Raw genomic sequence first — 23,754 nt, 5'->3', positions numbered from 1 at the left:
CCCCCCCCCCTCACATACATTCGTTAAAGAAAATTCACAATTGCCCCTTCCGAAAAATCGACTCTTAATTTTCATTCATGCTCAACTGTCTTGTTGATTATACTATTGAATTTACTACACGCGCCGATATCAGCATAAGATCACAAGGCTCGTGTTACTGAATACAAAGTTTGCATCCGTTTTCCAACATAAATGACTCATAATCATGCATATGCATATGCACAAGATGGAATCGCAAACGTACGTATTTGCAATCTAGAGAAGCAAGTACATTTGTTCACATTCAGAAAGTTTTATAAAATTATTTGTGATTTGCAAATTTTTTTAATCTGTATTCAAATTCGAGAAATTTAATTCAGAATAAATCAACTTTTTTTATTTTGCTTTGACGTCCGGGATTCCAATCTAATTAGAAAATTTTTGCAAACTGAAGACAAAAGAAGAATCTAATGATTAGATAGGAAAAACACTGTCTTAATGTTTTAATCAAAAATGAAGAAAAAATCTCGTTTTAAAAAATTTTTTTTATTGTTAGTCTTTTGAAAACACAATGAAAAAACATTTAGGAAAAATCTACAAAAGTTTCGGTGTGATTCAATACCCGTTTCAAGGTAATATGAAATACATTTTTTTCAAGTCAAATTGAGATTTTTTTGCTTATTTTCTTCAGATTAAAAAAATATTTCTGATTCATTAACAAAAGAAGGAACAGGATTCAGAGGTTGCCTTATTTTTTCTTCTACTTTTTTAAAACTTTTTTTTAAGGGGGTAGTACAGGAACTTTTTTTTTTTAAAAATCGATTTTCCAAAAATGACGAATTCTTGTATTAAATATATGTAGAAATGCTGTGGAAGTGGTTATTTTGGTCCGAAAATTCAGGAACATGTCAAAAAATCATAATTTTTTCGATGCATTTTAGAAAAAAAAACTTAACGCGTTTTTTTCGAAACACCTTTTTTCGACCTAGTTGGCATGATTAAAGAAAAACTACTGGGCCGATCGGACTGAAATTTTTACAGCTTATTCTGCACGTGTGTGCTTATCGTTCTAACCGCCAGAATTATTACTGATTAATATTTAATCCTTTTTTAAGCAATTTATGGTTTAAAAAAAGTTTCAAAATTTTCAAATTTGCCATTTTGTATTATTTTTTTCGGATTTTAATTTCTTCTGTCCCGAATATGACAACAACTCTTTAACAATATTGCGAATTATTTTATTAACATGAAAAAAATTCTTTAAAAAAAACATCTAAGTTCCTGTACTAAACCCTTTAATTAAATGGAGACACTTGAGTGTGTTGTCCAAATCAGATCTTTGGATTGTTGTTTTTTTTTTCATCTCCAAGTATTTTGTTATTTCTTTATTCTACAATTTGATTTGAAATTTTATCATTGCGTTGAAAAATAAGCTATTTTTTTTTAAACATCTATTACTATTTTTTTGAAATTTCGTTTTTTTAAAATAGTTTTCTTAACTGAAAATTTAACTTCTATTTTTGACTGAAAATTGATGGTTTATAATATTAAAATCAACTATTGTATTTTTCATTGAAAATTAATTTTTTTGCTTAAAAGTTCTCGTTTAGTTGCAAATTCGTATATTATGGTGATTTGTTTACTTAATTTTATAACTGAAAAAAATTATCCCGTTTTTAGTTTACAATTCGTCTTTTGTGGTAAAAATTAATCTTCTTAGTTGAATCTTGACAAACTTTTTTCAAAATTTACTTTATTAGCTGGAGATGTTTGAAAACTCGTTTTTTTGTTTTTTAAATTTTATTTTTGAAACTGAAACTTTAACTGTTATATAATGTTTGAAATTTGATCGTTTTCAGTTGAAAATTCAACATTTTTCTTCAAAATTAAATATTTTATTTAACATTCAATCTTTTTATTAACTGAAAATTTGTCTTCTATTTTTTGTTGCAAATTGATTGTTCTTAGTGTCAAATTCATGTATTATTTGGAATATTCTTTTCTTTTTTAATTCGTTTATTTAATTAAAAACTTAATTATTCCATTTTTAACTGAAAATTGATCGTTTTAGTTAAAAAAAACTCAACTATTCAATTTTACGTTAAGAATTCATTTGTTTTAAAATTTATCTATATGATCGAAAGTTAAACAATAAATAAAAAATAAAATAAAAATATATAATAAAATAAAATAAAAAATAAATAATAAAAAAACAATAAATCTTTTTTAGTTGAAAATTCATCTCTTTTAGGATTAGAAATTTTTTTAAAATTAGAAATTCAATTTTTTGGTTCAAAGTTAATCAGTTCTGGTTAATCATTCAATTATTTTGTTAAAAACCCGCCTTTTTTATTGAATTCGTCAGTTTTTAATTTAAAATTAAAACCTTTATTGGTTGAAATATAAACATTATATTTCTTAGTTGCAAGTGATTGTTTTTTGGGTTGGATTCCACTGTTTTTGGGTTAAAAAAACACATTTTTTTTTTGAAAATTGAAACATTAACTATTTGTTGAAAATGCAAGTAGTTTGTTAAAAATTATCTTTTTTTTTTGTCGAAAATCTAACTTTTTTTGTCGCAAATTCGTCTTTTTTTGATAGAAAATTCGTACTTTTTAATGAAAAAAAAATATTTTTTTTGCAGGAAAAGTTCTTGGTGGAAAATTGATCTTATGGTTAAAAATTCAACTGCCTTCTAAAAAGTTAGTCTTTTTGATTTGAAGATCTGTTAAAAATTGGTCTATTTTGGTAGAAAATCAATCTTTTTTTGGCTAAACACTGAACTGTTTTGTTAAAAATAAATATTTTGATTTGACCGCAATTTTCTTCAAACTGATTTTCAGAATAAATAAATAAACAAACAATTCAAATTTATTCAGAAGTGTTAAAAAATTTTCCTATATAAAAAATGCTATTAAACAAAATGATAAACAGAATAAAAAATGATCCCGTTTTTTAATTAAATATCTTTTTCGTCGATACTCACCGAGACGCATTCCACCTTTCAGAGAAGACTGATGGGAATTTCCGGTGTTTAACAAAAATATAATACGATCTTTGAATTGGGAATCGCAAAACTATTTATAATGTTTGCTCTACGGCCCCTTAGTCACTTTCCTTGATGATCAAAGTTCAGTATGTCACATTTGTATTCATCTTTCCCGAGACGAGAGAGATAGAAAAACTTTGAACTAAGTTAAAATTGTATCAACCTTTTTATCTAAATTCTTAGTTGCTATCCTGGAAAATGCAAATATTTATAATAAAAAAAAATTATTAACTGAAAATTTATTTGCAGACGTTGTTTTACCAACCCTCCTGATCGCTTTGCTCTTTGTCGGCAATGCTGTTATCGTCTACGTCATCTTCCAATACCGAAAAAGGTAAGTCAAAATTTCTGCAAATTTAATTAGTGCCTCCGAAAATAATGTTCAATTCTCGTTAATTTCACGGTCTGCTCCCGTTTAATTTTTAATTTGTTCGGTCTGGTAATTATCCTTTATTTTTTTTTACCCAATGCAGAATTTTAATTCGTTTGGAAAATGTCTGGTTCCAACTCAAAATTACGGGTTTTATCGCAAATTCAAAGACGGAATTATACTTCATTACATTTTTTTTTATTTAGGTTTTTTGAATCCATTTTTAAATCTCAGCATCAGAATTATTTTAAAAAATTCCCTGAACCATCACAAAATTTAAAAAATCCACTGTTCCAATTCAGAATTAAAATATTACTTATTACAAAATCTTTTCCCTTTCAAGTCAGAAATACGATTCTTTTGGAAAATTCTGTAATTTAATGGGTTTTTTAATGTTCTGAAATATTTTGTAGTCCTTGAAATTGTTGTAAGATCTTTTTTTTTTTTTAATTCTTTTGGAAAATTCTTAAATTCAATTCAGAATTACATGCTTCGAATAAATTTTCTTTTCCAAATCTCAAGATTATAATTTTTCTCCGTAGTTTTTGAAATATTTGTGAAATCATTGTAAAATTTCCTAAAATCTTGGTGAAATCTCTGAAAACTTAAAAAAAAATCTTTGAAATTTTCTGCATTATTTTGTAATATTTGACATTTTTGTGAGATCTTTACAATCTTTGAAGTTCTTTCGAAGTCTTTGAAATCTTCTGTAATACTTTATAATGATTAATTAATTCAAAAGTCTTTTTGAAATAATTTGAAACAATAATTTAAAACATTTTTTTATTTTAAGAATTAAAAATTCTACAGAAATCGAATGTTCCTTTCTTTTGGAAAATTTCTTGTTCCAATAAAAAATTATGATTTTTATCGAAAATTCCAAGACGGAATTATATTTAATTATATTTTGTTTTTTTTCTTAATCTAGGGTTTTGAAATCCATTTTTAAAGCTCAGAATTACAATTATTTTGAAAAATTTCATGCACTAACTCAAAATTTTTTTTTCAAAAATTGCCTGATGCAAATCGGAATCAGAATTATTTTCGAAGATTCCTTGTTTTAAGACAAAATTGTAATGTTTTTGAGAAATTCAGTGATTCAATTCACGATAAATTCAAATAAATTTCCTGTTTCATCTATCAAAATTGTAATTTTTTACGAAATGAAAGATTTCTTTGTTTTGGCAGAATTAGAAAAAAAAACTGAGTTTTTTCTGCAAAATTATCAAAATGTAAACACTTTTATTTATACGTCTTTAAATTAAAGAACTTTATTTTATCTCTTTAAAATTGTAGAACTTTTAGTTTTAAATATTTAAAATTAAACTTTTTAATTTTTTAAATATACAATTAACATTTCTGCAGGTTTTACCATTATAAATTTTAATTTTGAATTATTAATTTTTATGATTAACATCCAAATTTTCTTTGATTTGAAAAATACATTTTTAAAATTTGTTTAAAAACTTTTGTATAAGTTTTGAGTTAGAAATGTTTAAATAATATAATTTTCATGTTTAAAATTATATGACAGAAGATTTCAAGGATTTCAAAACATTTAAAAGATTTTAAAAAATATCAAAGATTTTGAATAATACCAAAAGATTTTAAAAATTCCAAAAGATTTAAAAATTCCAAAAGATTAAAAAATATTTCAAAAAGTTTAAAAGATTTCCAACATTTTACCACGATTTCACCAAATTTTTTAATATTTCGCATATACTTCAAAGATGACAAATTATTTGACAATATTTCAAAGAATTCGCCAAATTTTTGAAGATTTCAAAGATATAAAAAGATTTTAAAGATCACAAAATACTTAAGAAAATGTAGGCGATTTCACAAATTCCATAAAAAGATTTCACAAAGATATAAAAATATTTCAAAGTTGTTAAAAATTCTAAACGATTTTACGGATTTCACATTGATTACAAAAATTACAGAAAATTTCAGAAGATTTCAGAAGATCATCAAAAAGATTTTAAAGGTTTCAAAAATTCCAAAAGATTTAAAAATATTTCAAAAGGTTTAGAAGATTTAAAAGATTTCCGAGATTCTACCATTATTTCAGAAACATTTTTAAGATTATAAAAGATTTCTGAAAAATTAAAAAGTTTCACAAATTTTTTAAAAAGATTAGAAATTTCTCGAATTTAAAAGATTTATAATTGAACACTTGACTTTTTATTTTGAAAATAATCTACATTTAAGAATTTTCATTTACACATCCTTAAAAATTGTTTAAAAAGTTTTGTGTAACTTTTGAGTTAGAAATGTTTAACTAATATATTTTTCACGTTTAAAATTACATGACTAAATATTTTTCAGATTTCGCAAAGGTTTCAACAAATTTCCAAGTTTTGAAAATGATTTCACAAAGATTTTAAAGATTACAAAATATTTCAGAAAATTTAAAACATTTTACAAATTTTGTTTGATTAAAAAAATTACAGAACATTTAAGAATATTTCAAATATTTCGTCAAAATATCAAAAATTTCAAAACATTCCAAAGATTTAAAAAATTCCAAAAGATATAAAAATATTTCGAAAAGCTTAGAATATTTTGAATTTAAAGAATTTTTTAAATATATGTTTTTAAATTTTAAATATATGTTTAACTAATATAATTTTTATGTTTAAAATTATATGACAAAATATCTCAAAATATTATAAACATTTCGCAAAAATTTTAACCATTTTCCAAGTTTTCACAATGATTTCAAAAAGATTTCAAAAATTACAAAATATTTCAGAAAATTAAAAAGATTTCGCAAATTTTTTTTGAACATTTCCAAGATTTTACAATGATTTTAAGGATTTCACATAAATTTTAAACATTCCAAAATATTTCTGAAGATTGCTGAGATTTTGAAAAATATCAAAGATTTTGAATAATATCAACAGATTTTAAAGTTTTCAAAAATTCCAAAAGATTAAAAAATATTTTAAAAAGTTGAAAAGATTTCTAAGATTTTACCATGATTTCACAAAGATTTTAAAGATTTCACATGGATTTCAAAGATGGCAAAATATTTCAAAATAGTTTCAAAATTTCGTAAAAATCTAAAAGGTTTCGCAAATATTTAAACAAATTTCTAAGTTTTTATAATGATTTCACAAACGTTTTAAAAGATTACAAAATATTTCAGAAAATTTAAAAGATTTCACAAATTTTGTTTGAAAATTTCCAAGATTTCACATAGATTTCAAAGATTTAAAAATATTTTAGATGATTTTAAAGATTTCGCAAAATTTTATAAGATTCTAAAGATTTTGAAAGATTTTAAAGATTACAAAAGATTAAAGATTTTAAAGTTTTCAAAAAATTTTAAATATTTTAAAAGTTTAGAAGATTTCCAAGGCTTTACCATGATTTCACAAAGGTTTTAAAGATTTCAAAGATTTCAAAGATGACAAAATATTTCAAAAATTTCGTAAAATTAAAAGTTTTCGCTCAAATTTCAACAAATGTCCAAGTTTTGACAATGATTTCACGAACATTTTTAATATTACGAAATATTTCAGAAGCTTTTAAAAAAGATTATACATTTCTTCACTTTGAAAGATTTATAATTAAAAACTTGACTCTTGTTTTTAAAAATAATCTAAATTTAATCATTTTCATTTCTACATCCTTAAAATTTGGTTAAAAAGTTTTGTGTAAGTTTTGCGCAAAACAAAATATTTAAAAGATTACAAAAGTTTTCAGAAAATTTGAAAGGTTTCACAAATTTTGTTTGAACATTTCCAAGATTTCACATAGATTTCAAATATTAAAAAATATTTTAGATGATTTCAAAGATTTCGCAAAATTGTTTAAGATTCTAAAGATTTAAAAAATTCTTAAAGATTACAAAATACTTCAGAAAATGTAAAGATTTCACAAATTTTATAAAAAGATTTCTAAGATTTTACATTGATTTTAAAGATTTCGCATAAATTTCAAATATTTCTCAAGATTGCAAAGATTCTGAATAATATCAAAAGATTTTAAAGTTTTCAAAAGTTCCACAAATTTTTTAAATATTTGAAAAGTTTGGAAGATTCCCAAGATTCTACGATGATTTCACAAAGATTTTAAAGATTTCAAAGATTTCAAAGATGACAAAGATGACAAAATATTTCAATTTGAAAGATTTATAATTAAAAACATGACTGTTGATGATTTAAATAATCTAAATTTAAGAATTTTGTTTAAAAATTTTCGTCTAAGTTTTCAGTTAGAAATGTTTAACTAATGTAATTTTCATTTTTAAAATTATTTAAAATCCCCTAAACCAACTGAAAATTCCCTGTTAATTGAAAGAATTCAAATTAAATTTTCATGAAAATGAATTTCCTTTTATTTTTTGTTGTTGTAGAAAAACGCCGCCCGGAGGGGGGACAGCGGAAGAAGTGGCTCTGGATGCAGCGAGTGGCGTGCCTCCAGTTTGATTGGATCTCCAATGAATTCTAGTTTAGGACCCACCTGCGCATCTTCTAATTATGGCCTAATCATACTCAATTCAAAAATCGACGAGTCACGAAAGTGACGAGAAATCACATCTCCGATATAGTCCTGGGCGGTGCCCGGATTTCCGCATTTTCGTCTTCTTTTTTCGCCGTGAAAAGAAGCTCCATGTGCCAGAGAAGAACAGATGCCCTATGGCGTATCTGCTCTCAAATTTATATTCCCATCTATTTTTTTCTACATTCTCCCCCCCGCCCCCTCTCTTCTTTTTGTACCCACTGGCATCTCAGCAATTTTCAAAAGCATTTAGTTTCATCTGACGTTCTCATTAATTTTAATTTTATTAACGTGCTATCACGACTATTATATGTATATGTATACTTTTACGAAGTTGTATTATAATGTAGGGAGATATATGTATAATATATATATATTTCGTCCATATTGTAGCTAAGTTAAAATAAACGGATGTTTTCGTAATAATTTTTATCGTCATTTTATTATTACGAGGGGTGTTCGAAAAGTAAGTTTCCCTAGTCTGCCGTTTTGCCCCAGCGCCATCTAGCGAGGTGGAACCGAACATAGTTTTAGTTTAGGATATACCGATAAGAGCGGAACCGGTCTTAGGTGCCGAAACAAATTTTTTCATCATTAGCGGCTCGGCAACCATGGAGCTACCTGTGAAAAACGTGTCCACTTGTGAGTTGCGTGCAGTTATTCGTTTTTAAACTGCAAAAGGGCTTAATGGCAACGAAATTCACACTGAATTAGTGCATATTTATGGTGACAAATGCATCAGTGTGCAAATGGTGCGTCGGTGGCGTACACATTTTCTCGAGGGACGCGGAGAATTTCATGATGAGCAACGTGCAGGCAGGCCAAAAACTGCCATTACTGGTGACGCAGTCGCAGCAGTCCAAAAAATCCTTTTGCCTTTACAATTGACAGAATTTTGGACTCAATGCCTCCTGAAATCGATATTTGTCAGTGTGAATTTCGTTGCCATTAAGCACTTTTGCAGTTAAAAAGAAAATAACTGCACGCAACTCACAAGTGGTCTCCATGGCATGGACGTAGGAAACACGGGACCAGGCATGCCATCCTAATTGGTCGAGCGGGGTTGAATCCACGGGAGGGGGGAGAATTCCTTGAGTGGGGAGAGCCGCCATCTTACGATATGCCATTTGATTATGCACACGAGCATTTTTGCCGACGGGAAATTTGTCGCGGGACATCAAAAGGTGGCGGACCACCCCTCTCATTGCATCACCCCCGCCTAGTCCCTTGTAACCTATGTCCATGTTCCATGGTTTCCGAGCCGGTACTGATGAAAAAAAATTTTCGGCAGCTAAGACCGGTTCCGCTCTTATCGGTATATCATAAACTAAAACTATCTTCAGTCCCAGCTCTCTAGATCGCACTGAGACAAAACGGCTGTGCCACGCCCTTTCTCAAGGCGCGCCAAAGTTTAAATTTTCAAACTCTTCGATGAACACTGCTTCAACTCTCGTTGACCATTCGAACGAATCGCCGACTCTAAACATCCAAATTTAATGTGGAAATTAAAATAAAAATAAAAGAATTTATTTTGAATTCTATGAATAAAATAACAGTTTTTATTTTATTTATGTGAACATAATATATTTAATAAAACAATTACAAGTTTATTCTTACAGTACAGATCCTTCTCGATTTTTTAATAAAGTTCAATTTGAAACACAGCAAAAGAAATTAACGACCTGTCGCGGCCGAAATAAGGATCTGTCTGAATTTTTTTTTGACTAACTCTCAGAGAATCGTTGAGTCCGACCGAGCAACTAACGGTTCCCTTCTCTCAGTCATTTTTTTACATTTCTATCCACCCTTCGAGAAAAGCGACCAATGAGCTTTATAAATCTCCTTCTTCTTAATAAAAACCCACCCATACGACAGTTATGATTTCTTCCGCGTGATCACGAAACTTTAATCACTCAACGACACGTGTTTATACTCTTGGTGGTCGCATAGGCGGTTACTTCAATCAAACCGATACGAAATCTCAGTCCTGGGCACGAACAAGAAATTGGATCTTATAAACTCTAACAAGTTCGTTTTAGCTGACAAAAAAATATCAAAATGAGTTATTTGACATCTTAAAATCCGCGACCCGATATTATTTGCATAACGGACTTTTTTAATGTTTAGTTAACGGTTCTCGAAATTGAAGTACTAAACAGTTTTTATTTTATACATGAACAAAATTCCCAAGCGCTATAATCAGTCCTTCTTGGAATTATAAAATTATGTTTTTCTTTCGCCACTCAGAAGTATTATTTTACGTAGAAATAGAACATATCATTATTCTATCTTGTTTTTGAGTTAAGACAAGTCGACCCGCCACATGCGATTGCCAATTCCTATTTAATTTATGATTTCCTAAACTCTAATTTCTTAGTGATTACAAAAGATCTCTTGTTTGCCGCTGAAATAAAACCGTTTCCTGTCGGCAAAACAGTTATCTGTTACACGGCAGATTAGGGAAACTTACTTTTTGAACACCCCTCGTAGTATGTACTTATTGGTATGTTTTCTTCTTTAGAATAATCAAAAAAATATTTTACACACATATTTTCAAGATTTCACAAAGATTTTAAAGATTACAAAAGATTTCAGAGACTTAACAAAATTTCCACGTTTTTATAATTACTTTACAAAGATTTCACAAAACATTTTAAAAGATTTCCAATATTTTACAATGATTTCACAAAGTATTTTAAGATTATAAAATTATTTTAAGGATTACACATAGATTTCAAAAATTACAAAATACTTGAGATGACTTCAAAGACTACGCCAAATTTTTGAAGATTTCAAAGATATGAAAAGATTTTAAAACTGTTGAACAAAGATGTTAAAGATTACAAAATATTTCAGAACCTATAGAAGATTTCAAAAAATTTATACAAAGATTTCCAAGATTTTACAATGATTTTAAAGATTTCAAATAAATTTCAAAGATTTAAAAATATTTCAGAAGATTTCAAAGATTTCGTAAAAATATAAAGGATTTCACAACGATTTCAAAAGTTGTTAAAAAATTCTAAACGATTTTACGAATTACAGAATTGGTTTAAAAAAATTAAAGAACATTGCAGAAGATTTCAAGTATTTCAAAACATTTAAACGATGTTGAAAAATATCAAAGATTTTAAATCATATCAAAAGATTTTAAAGGTTTCAAAAATTCCAAAATATTAAAAAATATTTCAAAAAGTTTAGAAGATATAAAAGATTTAACCATGATTTCACACAATTTTATAAAAAGATTTTCGAGATTTTACAATGATTTTAAAGATTTCAAATAAATTTCAAAGATTTAAAAATATTTCAGAAGATTTCAAAGATTTCGTAAAAATATAAAAGATTAAAAAATATTTTAGAAGATTTTAAAGGATTCAAAAATTACAAAAAGTTTAGAAGATTTAAAAGATTTTACCATAATTTCACCAAATTTTTAAAGATGTCGCACATACTTCAAAGATCACAAATTATTTCAAACGATTTCAAAATACTTCAGAAAATATAGAAGGTATCACGTAAAAATATAAAAGATTTCAAAAGTTGTTAAAAAAATCTAAACGATTTTACGGATTACACATTTATTTCAAAAATTACAGAACATTTCAGAAGATTTCAAGGATTTCAAAATATTTCAAAGATTAAAAAAAATATCAAAAATTTTGAACAATATTTCAAACGTTTCAAAAATTCTAAAAGATTTTAAAATATTTCAAAAAGTTTAGAAAATTAAAAAAATTTCCAAGATTTTATCATGATTTCACAAAAACTTCAAAGATTTCGCAGACTTTAGAAAATTTAGAATCTTTCACGAAGATTTTAAAAAGATGCCCAAGATTTTACTACCATTTTAAGCATTTCACACTTTAAGGATTTAAAAATATTTCCCAAAATGCGAAAGATACCGCCAAGATTTAACGATTAATTCACAAAAATGTCAGATTACGAAATATTTCAGAAGATTCAAAACTTTCGCAAATTTTTTTGAATATTTCAAACATTTCCAAGATTTTATCGCGGTTTTACAAAAATCTAAAACATTACAAATTATTTTAGAAAAATTCAAAGCTTTCTTAAAAATTTTAAGGTTTTAAAATATTTCGAAAGATTTCAAAGATTTAAAAAAAAAATTGCGAAAGATTTTAAAGATTCAACAAACATTTCAAGGATTCCAAAAGATTTCAAAATATTTCAGAAAATTTGAAAGATTCCGCAAAAATTCAAAAGATATTACAAAGTATTGACAAAGATTTTTTAAGATTTCCAAGATTTCAGAATGTTTTCACACAAAATTTCAAAGAATATAACATATTTCAAAAGATTTGGTAAATATATCAAATATTTCAAAATATTTCAAAGGTTTTAAACTATTTAAAAAAATTTGAAAGATTCCCTACAATTTTAGAATGATTTCACAAAAAAATGTATAGTTTTCAAAGATTTCGAAAAATTTCAAAGATTTTAAAGATTCTACAAAAATGTTTAAAAATTTCATAAACATTTTAAAAGATTTCCAAGATTTTAAAATAATTGTAAAATTATTATTATTAATCGTTTGGAATCCTCGAAATCTTTGTAGAATTTTTTAATTCTTTCGAAATTTGTTGAAATTTTTTAAATCTTTGAAAACTTACAAAATTTTGTAAAATATTTTAATTTTTCCGAAATAATTTGTAATGTTTAAAATTTTTGTAAATACGTCGTAAAACGTTGAAAATGTTTGAAATATTCAGAAAATTTTTGAAAATGTCTAAATATTCTAAAATATTTTGTAATTCTTAAATTTTTCCGAAATAATCGTTAAATCTTTGCGGTATCTTTCCATTTTTCTTTATTTTAAAAGATTGCTTATATTTAACCATTTTTCACCAAACCTGCCCAAGATTATTTCACACAAATTTAAGAATTAAAAAATATTTTAGAAGAATTAAAAACATTCGCAATTTTTTTGAACACTTCTAACGTTTCCAAAATTTTACGACGTATTTACAAAAAATTAAAAAATTACAAATTATTTCAGAAAAATTAAAATATTTCGCAAAATTTTTTAAGTTTTCAAAGAGTTTAAAAATTTCAAAAATTTTCGAAAAAATTAAAAAATTCCACAAAGATTTGAAGGATTCCAAACGATTTTACGAAGCATTTACAAAGATACTTAAAGATTTCCAAAATTTTGCAATGATCTTACAAAGATTGGATGGAAACATTATAAAATATTTCAGAAAATCTAAAAGATTTCGCAAAAATGTGGAAGTTTTTCAAGATTTTTTTCGCAAAAATTTTGAAGATTTCCAAGATTTTAAAAAACTTCAAAAGATTTTAATGATTCCACAAAGATTTCAAACATTCCAAAAGATTTTAGAATATTTCAAAAAATTTCCAAGATTTCACCACAATTTAAGACATAACAATATAAATAAACGGATGTTTTCATAATAATTTCATGATAATCACTTTATTACTATATACTAGTAAGTTACCTTCCTTAGAATAATAAAAAAAATATTTTACACGTACAATTAGCACCTGAAATTCGTAGGAGGATCAGAAATATTTTTGAAGAGGCTCTTCCAGAATTTCCTCGAGGATTCTGACTGCATTCTGCGCATTCTTCTCGACCACTTCGTCCTCATCCTCTAATAATTCTGAAAGCGCAGGCAGAATTTCGGATAAGAGTGGCCTGAAATCTTCTCCCAATTTTCTTGCTATTTCCACCTGAAGTACAAAAAAGCGAAATCAAGTATTAATCAAATATCAAATTATCCAAAAGGAAGTACAAATTCTTTAACAGTTTTTCCCATGCCTACTTACTAAATTTGTCAATAAAAAAAAATATAAAAAATTCATTTAATTAAATTTTTAAACATTCTACTGATCGGAAAATAATTTTACAAAAAATTGGTATATTTCAATACTAGATTTCAAGATTGTAAAGATTTCAAATCGATTTTTAAGGTTGCAAAATATTTCATAAGATTTCGTAAAAATACCAAAAATTACACGAAAATTTCAAAAGACTTTAAAGATTCTTCAAAGATTTCTAAAATTCCGAAATATTTCAAAAAATTTTCAAGATTTAAAAGATTTTAAAAATTTAAAAAATATTTTCGAAGACTTCAAAGATTTTGCAAAAATTATAAAGTTTAAAAAAATTTCACAACGATTTCAAAAGATTTTCAACTTTTTACAACGATTTTAAAACATTCAAAAGATTTTCAAGATTTCAAAAATTCCAAAAGATTCAAAAATATTTCAGAAAATTGCAAAGATTTGAAAGGTTTCAGATAGATTTCAAAGATGACAAATCATTTCATAAGATTTTAAAGATTTCACTAGGATTCCGAAAGAATTCTCAAAGAATGCAAAATATTTCAGAAAATTTAAAGATTTCACATTTTTTTGTTGTTGAAATTTCCAAGATTTAAAATGATTTTAAGGGTTTAATTGTGATTTCAAAGATTACAAAATGTTTTGGGAGATTTAAAATATTTCAAATATTTTAGAATAATAAATGATTTCAGAAAATTTGAAAGATTTTCCAAATTTTTTCAAGATTTCAAAAATTTCATAAAGATTTAAAACAATTGCCAAGATTTTACAATGATTTTACAAAGATGTAAAACATTACAAAATATTTCAGAATGTTTAAACGATTTCGCAACAAAAAAATCAAAGATTTAAACAAATTTCGAAAGATTTGAAATATTCCACAGAAATTTCAAGGATTCAAAAATATTTTTAAATATTTTTAAAAATTCGAAAGATTCCACAAAAATTTCAGAAAATTTGAAAGATTTCTCAAAGATTAAGAAGATTTTACGAACGATTCATAAAGATTAAAAAAAAAGTCAAATATTTTACAATGATTTTACAGATATTTAAAACATTACGAAATATTTCAGAACAATTGAAACTAGATTCCACAAGGATTTTAAGAATTTCAAAAAATGTAAAAAGATTGTGGGAAATTTGAAAGCTTTCACAAAGATTTTAAAGATGTTCAAACTTTTCTAATTTTTTGAAGGGCTCACAAAGATTTTAAAAGATTTAAAAGATTTCGCAAAATCTTTGAAGATTTCAGATTTCACAAAGGTTACCAAATATTTCAAAAAATCTAAAAGATTATCCAAATTCTCTATAAAGATTTTTAAATTTTTCAAAAGATTTGAAGGATTCTATAATGATTTCAGGAATTCCCAAAATTTCACAAAAATTTAAAAGATTTCCAAAATTTTACAATGATTTTGCAAAGATTTCACAAAATTTTCAACGTTTCAAAGATTTAAATAAATTGCGATAGATTTGAAAGATTCAACAAAGATTTCAAGGATTTAAAAATATTTATAAGATTTCGCCAAATTTATATGGTTTTTAAAGATTTCACAAAGATGTAAAAGATCTCGCAAATATTTTAAATTTTTCAAATATTTCATAAATATTTAAAAAGATTTCCAAAAATCTCGATAGATTTGAAAGATTCCACAAAGATTTCACAAAGGTTTCAAAAGATTTAAAAAAATTTTAGAAAATTAAAAAAATTTCAAATATTTCACACAGATTTCAAAGATTACAAAATATTTCAGAAGATTGATAAGATTTTGAAAATATTTCTAAATTTTTAAAGATTCCGCAATGATTTAAAAAGAATGCCAAAATTTTACTATGATTTACGAAGATTTAAAACATTACCAAATATTTAAAAAAATTGTTAACATTTCACCAAGATTTTAAAACATTTCCAATATTTTGGAACTATTTCATAAAGATCTTAAAGATTACAAAATAATTCAGAAAAATTAAAATATTTTGAAAAAATTGTAAATTTTTCACAGATTTCAGAAAAGATTTCAAAATTTTTCAGGAAATTTGGAAGATTCCGCAAAGATTTAAAAGATTTTACGAAGTATTTACAAAAATTTAAATTGTTTTTAAAGATTACAACATATTTTAGAACATTTAAAAGATTTCGCAAAAATACCAACTATTTCAAAAGATTTCAAAGGTTTAAAAAAATTAAAAAAGTGTTTAAAGATTCTACAAAGATATACAAAATTTCAAATGATTTTAAGATTTCAAAGAAATTTGAACATTCGACAAAATATTTCAGAAGATCCAGAATTTCCTAAGATTTAAAAGATTTCACAAACATTTTAAACATTCCACAAACATTTTAAACATTCCACAAAGATTTCAAGGATTGCACAATATTTCAAAAAAATTTACCAGATTTCGCAAAATTTTTAAAGTTTACAAAGATTTCACAAAGATTTGGAATTTTTCATAGATTTCAAAGATTTTGCGAATACTTGTACGCCAGATTTCATACGGCTTTGTGTGTCCAGATCTCAGAAAGTTTTAAAGATTTCGCAAAAATTTTAAAAATTATAAAGTTTTTTCAAAAATTTCGAGATTTAAAAATATTATGCAAAATTTGAAAGATTTTGCGAATTCTTTTCAAAGCTTTCTCAGATTTTACAATGATTGCAGGAATTCCGAAAGATTAAAAAAATATTTCAGAAGAAGTTAAAGATTTTACCAAATTTTTTTAAGTTTTTAAAGATTCACAAAGATTTCAAAAGATTTCGAATATTTTACAATGATTTCGCAAAGATTTCAAATATTTCACAGAGATTTCAAAGATGACAAAATATTTTAGTTTTCAAAATTTCCACAAATTTCTTGAGAATTTCAAAGATTTTACAAAGATTTTGAGTATTTTTTTTAAATTTCCAAGTTTTTAAAATGATTTAAAGGGTTTTATTTAGATTTCAAAGATTATAGAATATTTCAGAAGATTTATTATTTATTAAATATTTTAGAACACTTTCAAAATGTTACAAAGATTTAAAAACATTTCAAAGATTTCAAAATATTTAAGAAAATTTGAAATATTTTGCAAATTTTTTCAAGATTATAAAAATTTTAAAAAGATTTAAAAATATTTTGACGATTTTACAATAATTTTACAAAAATTACAAAATATTTCCCAAAATTTCAGATTTCACAAAGATTTAAAACATTACCAAATATTTCGAACAATCTAAAAGATTTCCCAAATTCTTTATTAAATTTTTTTAAAAAGATTTTCAAGATTCGACAAAGATTTCAGGAATTCCCAACAATTTCACAAATATTTAAAAAGATTTCCAAAATTTTACAATGATTTCGCAAAGATTTCAAAACTTCGAAAAATTTTAGAAAGTTTTAAAAGATTCATCAAACCCTCGATTAAATAATTTTACAAGTAACAAAAAAATCAATCCGTATGAATTTAAATTTGTAACTTTCAGAATAATATACACGTAAAATAATTGTTTCAATAAAAAATAACTTACAAAAAAGTTGAAGAAAGTATTTCTGACATAAGGCTTCTTTTATCCATATTTCAGAAAATTAAAAACATTTCGCAAAAATTTTAAATATTACAAAAGATTTTCAAAAATTTCAAAATTTAAAAATATTATATACAATTTGAAAGATTTCGCGAATTCTTTTTAAAGATTTCCAAAATTTTACAATGATTTCAGGAATTCCGTGAAGTTTTTTGAAGATTTCATCAACATTTTAAAACATTTCCAATATTTCACAATGATTTCATAACAATTTTAAATATTACAAATAATTTCAGAAAAATTGAAAGATTTCGCCTAAATTTTAGTTGTAAGATTTCGTAAAGATTCAAAATATTTTACGAACGATTTACAAAGATTTAAAAAGATTTCTAATGTTTTACAATGCTTTCGCAAAGGTGTTCTAACATTTTCGAGATTTCAAATTTTTTTAAAAATTTCGATAGATTTGAAAGATTTCACAAAGATTTTAAAGATTTTAAAAAGATTTTGAATTTTCTCATTGATTTTAGAGATAACATAATATTTTAGCAGATCACCAAAATTTCGCAAATATTTAAAAAGATTTGCAATATTTTACATTGATTTCGCAAAGATCTCACCAAATTTTCCAAATTTAAAATTAAAAAAAAAAATCAATTGATTTGAAAGATTCCACAAAGATTTCAAGGATTGCAAAAAAAATTTCAAAAGATATCAGAAAACTAGAAAAATTTCACAAAGATTTCAAATATTTCACACAGATTACAAAGATGACAAAATTTCGTACAAAAGTTTCGAGATTTCAAAGATTTTAAAAGATTTCAGAAAATTTTAAAAGATGAATTTGGAAATGAAAAAATTCAGGATAATATACACGTAAAAACAATTGCTGTAATAAAAAATGACTTACGAAATAGTTGACAGTATTTCTGACATAAGGCTTCGTGTGTCCAGATTTCAGAAAATATCAAAGATTTCGCAAAAATTTTAAATATTACAAAAGATTTTCAAAAACATCAAGATTTAAAAATATTATATAAAATTTAAAAGATTTCTTAGATTTTACAATGATTTCAGGAATTCCGAAAGATTGAACAAATATTTCAGAAAAAGTTAAAGATTTCATCAAGATTTAAAAACATTTCCAATATTTTATACAATGATTTCACAACGATTTTAAATATTACAAAATATTTCAGAAACATTAAAAGATTTCGTAAAAATGTTAGTTTTCACAAAATTTCGCAAAATTTTTGAGGATTTCAAAGATTTGACAAAGATTTTGAATATTTCTCATAGATTCTAAAGATGACAAAATATTTCAGAGGAGTAAAAAAATGCCAGAAATATTTAAAAAGATTTTCAATATTTTACAATGATTTTGCAAAAATTGCACAAAATTTTCGACATTTCAAAGATTTAAAAAAATTGCAATAGATTGGAAAAATTCCACAAAGATTTCAAGGATTTTAAAACATTTATAAGATTTCGGTAAATTTATATGGTTTTCAAATATTTTACAAAGTTGTAAAAGATCTCGCAAATATTTGTAAGTTTTCAACTATTTCATAAATGCCTAAAAATATTTCCAAAATTTTACAATGATTTCGCCAAATCTTCGAGGTTTCAAAGATTTCAAAAAATTTCGATAGAATTTGAAAGATTTCACAAAGATTTCACAAAGGTTTCAAAGATTTAAAAAAATTCCAGAAAATTACAAACAATTTTCACAAAGATTTCAAATATTTCACACAGATTTCCAAGATTACAAAATATTTCAGAAGATTTATAAGATTTCGCAAATATTTCTAAATTTTAAAAGATTCCGCAATAATTTAAAAAGAATGCCAAAATTTTACTATGATTTACGAAGACTTAAAACATAACAAAATATTTCAAAAAATTGTTAACATTTCACCAAGATTCTTAAACATTTCCAATATTTTACAACGATTTCATAAAGATTTTAAAGATTATAAAATAATTCAAAAAAATTAAAATATGTTGAAAAAATTAAAAAATATTTCAGGAAATTTGGAAGATTCCGCAAAAATTTAAAAGATTTTACGAAGTATTTACAAAAATTTAATTTTTTTTTAAAGATTACAACGTATTTCAGAACATTAAAGAAATTCACAAACATTTTAAATATTCTGCAAAGATTTCGAGGATTGCACAATATTTAAGAAAATTTACCAGATTTAGCAAAACACAGACATTTCAAGGATGACAAAATATTTCAGAAGTTTTCAAAATTTTTGAGAATTTCAAAGATTTTACAAAGATTTAGAATATTTCTCATAAATTTTAAAGATGACAAAATATCTCAGAAAATTTAAAAGATATCACAATTTTTCTTTTTTAAATTTCCAAGTTTTTAAAATGATTTTAAGGGTTTTATTTAGACTTCAAAGATTACAGAATAATTCAGAAGATTTGTTATATATTAAATATTTTAGAACACTTAAAAAATGTTACAAAGATTTAAAAACATTTCAAAGATTTCAAAAAATCTAAAAGATTTCCTAAATTCCTTATAAATTTTTTTATTAAATTTTCCAAAAGATTTTAAAGATTCTACAAAGATTTCAGGATTTTCCAAAAATTTCACAAATATTTAAAAAGATTTCCAAATTTTTACAATGATTTTGCAAAGATTTCACAAAATTTTCGAGATTTCCTAAAGATTTAAAAAGATTTCCAATATTTTGTAATTATTTCGGAAAGATTTCACAATTTTTTAGGTTTTCAAAGATTTCACAAATATTTAGAAAGATTTCCAATATTTTACAATGATTTCGCAAAGATTTCAAATATTTCACAAAGATTTTAAAGATGAAAAAATATTTCAGAAGTTTTCAAAATTTTTGAGAATTCCAAAGATTTTGAATATTTCTCATAAATTTTAAAGATGACAAAATATCTCAGAAAATTTAAAAGATATCACGCATTTTCTTTTTTAAATTTCCAAGTTTTTAAAATATTTTTAAGGGTTTTATTTAGATTTCGAGGATTATAGAATATTTCAGAAGATTTTTTATGTATAAAATATTTTAGAACACTTTCAAAATGTTACAAAGATTTAAAAGCATTTCAAAGATTTCTAAATATTTAAGAAAATTTGAAAGATATTGAAAATTTTTTCAAGATTGTAACAATTTTACAAAGATTTTAAAAGATTTCAACGATTTTACAATTATTTCACAAAAATTGCAAAATATTTCCGCAGATTTAAAAGATTTCGCAAAATTTTTGAAGATTTCAGATTGCACAAAAATATTAAACATTACCAAATATTTCAAAAAATCTAAAAGATTTCCTAAATTCTTTATAAAAATGTTAAAAATTTCCCAAACAATTTTAAAGATTCTACAAAGATTTCAGGAATTCTCAAAAATTTCACAAATATTTTTAAAAATTTCAGAAAATTAAAAAAAATTTCACAAAGATTTGGAATATTTCACTAAGATTTATAAAATTTCGCAAATATTTCTAAATTTTCGAAGATCCCAAAATTATTTTAAAAGAGTTCCAAAATGTTAATATGATTTACAAAGATTTAAAATATTACAAAGTATTTCAAGAAATGGTTAACATTTTACCGAGATTTTAAAACGTTTCCAATATTTTACAACGATTTCATAAAGATCTTAAAGATTATAAAATAATTCAAAAAAAATTAAAATATTTTGAAAAAATTGTAAATTTTTCACAGATTTTACAAAGATTTCAGAGATCTTTCAAATTTTTGAAATATTACACAAAGATTTCAAATTATTTCAGAAAATTTGGAAGATTCCGCAAAGATTTAAAAGATTTTACGAAGTATTTACAAAAATTTTAATTTTTTTCAAAAGATTTTACGAATGATTCACAAAGATTTAAAAATATTTCCAATATTTTACAATGATTTCGCAAAGATTTCAAATATTTCACAGAGATTTCAAAGATGACAAAATTTTTTAGAAGTTTTTACAATTTTCGCAAAATTTTTTAGGATTTCAAAAATTTTACAAAGATTTTGAATATTTCTTTTTTAAATTTCCAAGTTTTTAAAATGATTTTAAGGGCTTTATTTAGATTTCAAAGATTACAGAATACTTCAGAAGATTTTTTATATATTAAATTTTTGCCGCTAGAGGGCTAGAAATCGGTTGTGATTGTGCGATAGCTCGAGCTTTTTGGACTTTTTTTTTTGGACTTTCACCGCAACTCTCTTATTTGCGCGCGCAATATTTTGATTTTTGATGTATTAAGTGTAATTTAGTGTTCCTTTCAGACCTAATTTCTGTCATAAATCAGTGATATCCTTTTAAAATTTTCTGTGTGTTCCGACGAGTGTGGGTTCTATGTGTCATCTTAAGTGTTTTTCCCAACTCTTGGAACATAATTTACCCATACTGGCAGATTTAATACTATCCCTGATCCAATCTGGTTAAGGTATGGAACTTTTTTTACTGCGTCTACTTTTTCGAGACCACAAATAAAGAACTACCACAAGCAGTATTCCAACGTAACTATACCGTAATTCGAGGTACCCTACCCGAAGCGCTTTACTGGTAAGCTGGTTGCGCGTCTACAGGCGTTCTACTTTCTGAAGCTTGAATCACCTCTGAAGTTGCTGAAGTCCATTTATAATTCGATTTTTGACGGTTGGTCTCGACTTGTTTTTATTATTTTTAATTTCTTAAGATGTCTGGATCTTCCTCACAAACGGAGCAAGCTACTTCTGATAAAATTTGCAAAACTTGCAATAAAGTAATTAAAAAACTTGCAAAAGCGAGAATCTGCGCCTCCTGCAATGTTGCCTTTCATGCGATATGCTGCTACTTTTATGAGGTTGCACAAAAGAAGGGGGGAACCCTACTTGTCTGTGGCTCCTGTCGAGACTGCCTTGCCGATGTTGATGCTTCTGGAGGAGCTTCCTTGATTTCAATCAGTGAACTCGAGCCTGCCATTGATGATAAGGAGGACGAGTCATACGAGCTTTCCGACGAGCATGTCCTGAATTCCCCAAATAGGGATAGGACAAATGCTACACTGCAAAGCAATCTTGGGTCCCATGACTTTTCTCCTCCCTTGGGGGAACCTAATTTGGAATCGACTAGAGTCGTACCAGCTGAGCAAAGTACTCCCGATTCCGTAGCTTTGAAAATCCTCTCGAAATTGAACACCATTTGCGAGAGATTAGAGAAAGTCGAAGCTAATGGCTCTCAAATGGGATTAAACATCCAGGCTCACAACAATACAATTATTAAATGCAATTCAACGGTCTCAAACCTATCAGCCAGCTACGATTCTCTATCGGCAGACTTGAAAAAAATATCCGAGCAGAATACACTCCTACTTGAACAATTCGAATCTGTAAAGTCTCAAGTCGTCGACCTGCAATCCTCAAGTATGTAACACTTCAAGAACTATCAAGAATGCAAGGAGGAACTCATCAGTCTTAAGAACACATACGAAAAGCGTATTAGAAGCCTGGAAGAGGCAGACCGTGACAGGGAGGTAATTATTACGGGTATTCCGGTGTCCCCTCATGAAAAGCTTCCAGACCTCGTCGAATCGATCTGCAGGCTTGTCAAGTCGAAGGCCAACAAAGCCAATATCGAGGATGTATTTAGAGTCCCAGTGGGAAACAGAACCATTCCTAATCCAATAACCGTCAGGTTCAACGTCACTAAACTTCGAGATGACTTGGTCGTAGCTAAAATTAAGAACAAAAAATCTCTAATGGTCCACGATGTCGATTCTAACCTGGCTGAGGGCCCGGTACACATCAACTGTAACCATCCTCAAGACCTTTACAAGTTACTCAAAGTTGTCAAGGCTAAATTGGTTTCTGGAAAACTTCACGCTAAAGCTTGGATCTTTAGCAAAGCAGTATGGATTCGTCACACATCAAACGCTTCATCTAAGCCTGTAAAAATCCCTGATTTGACTAACTCCTTCGACCTTGATGTCTTCCTTTCCAGCCAACTTAGTGAGGTAGCCAACTCTATCCAATCTTGACGAAATATCTTTTCTATCTCTGATGAAGCCTTGCAAGTGGCGACACCAGTGCCTTTACCATCTCTACATCCTATGGATCCTTCTGCAATATCTTTCATGGACTGTGGCTCAAACTCGGCTCGTGGCTTGTCCATGAACTCTTCTTCAGTGATCCGCCTTCAAGACTCAATGGGTATGTCAGTAAATCTCTCTCAATCAAACGACGTCCCTCCTTCACCCGATGTCTCGCGTATTTCTATATGGAATGACATGGTTTCCCCGATGGAATCAACTTTTTTCTCGATTAGTAATAAGCCTTCTTCGGATACTCATTTAAATGTTTTCCTCGGTGATCCTAGTCTTTCTCATTGTAATAGCAAGCGAGGAAAGCGTTTGCACTTAGCACACATAAATGCGAGATCACTCCTTCCTAAAATAAGTGTAATTACAGACATCATCCATCTGTATAACATCGATATTCTTGTGATCTCAGAAACTTGGCTACGTCCAGATGTCCCCGACTC

At 26.0% G+C, this 23,754-nt stretch overlaps 2 protein-coding genes across 3 annotated transcripts in view; one reads left to right on the top strand and one right to left on the bottom strand.

The window, feature by feature from the left end:
* LOC117167454 overlaps positions 1-7,879 on the top strand; it is a 131,805-nt gene extending 123,926 nt beyond the window's left edge. Inside the window, exons 9-10 of the mRNA XM_033352409.1 lie at positions 3,278-3,362; positions 7,762-7,879. Of these exons, the coding sequence (XP_033208300.1) occupies positions 3,278-3,362; positions 7,762-7,834 (158 nt within the window). The 3' untranslated portion in view covers positions 7,835-7,879. The remainder of the gene's footprint in view (positions 1-3,277; positions 3,363-7,761) is intronic.
* Positions 7,880-13,346: 5,467 nt separating this feature from the next.
* The window catches only part of LOC117167301 (HEAT repeat-containing protein 1 homolog), a 50,863-nt gene continuing 40,455 nt past the window's right edge, over positions 13,347-23,754 (bottom strand). For both annotated transcript variants that reach the window (XM_033352134.1, XM_033352133.1), the window contains exon 8: positions 13,347-13,622. In XM_033352134.1, the coding sequence (XP_033208025.1) occupies positions 13,452-13,622 (171 nt within the window). In that variant the 3' untranslated portion in view covers positions 13,347-13,451. The remainder of the gene's footprint in view (positions 13,623-23,754) is intronic.

The sequence above is a fragment of the Belonocnema kinseyi genome, chromosome 2, assembly GCF_010883055.1.
Source record: "Belonocnema kinseyi isolate 2016_QV_RU_SX_M_011 chromosome 2, B_treatae_v1, whole genome shotgun sequence".
In the NCBI taxonomy this organism is placed as follows: Eukaryota; Metazoa; Arthropoda; class Insecta; order Hymenoptera; family Cynipidae; genus Belonocnema; species Belonocnema kinseyi.
This window is presented reverse-complemented; position numbering and strand designations above follow the sequence as displayed.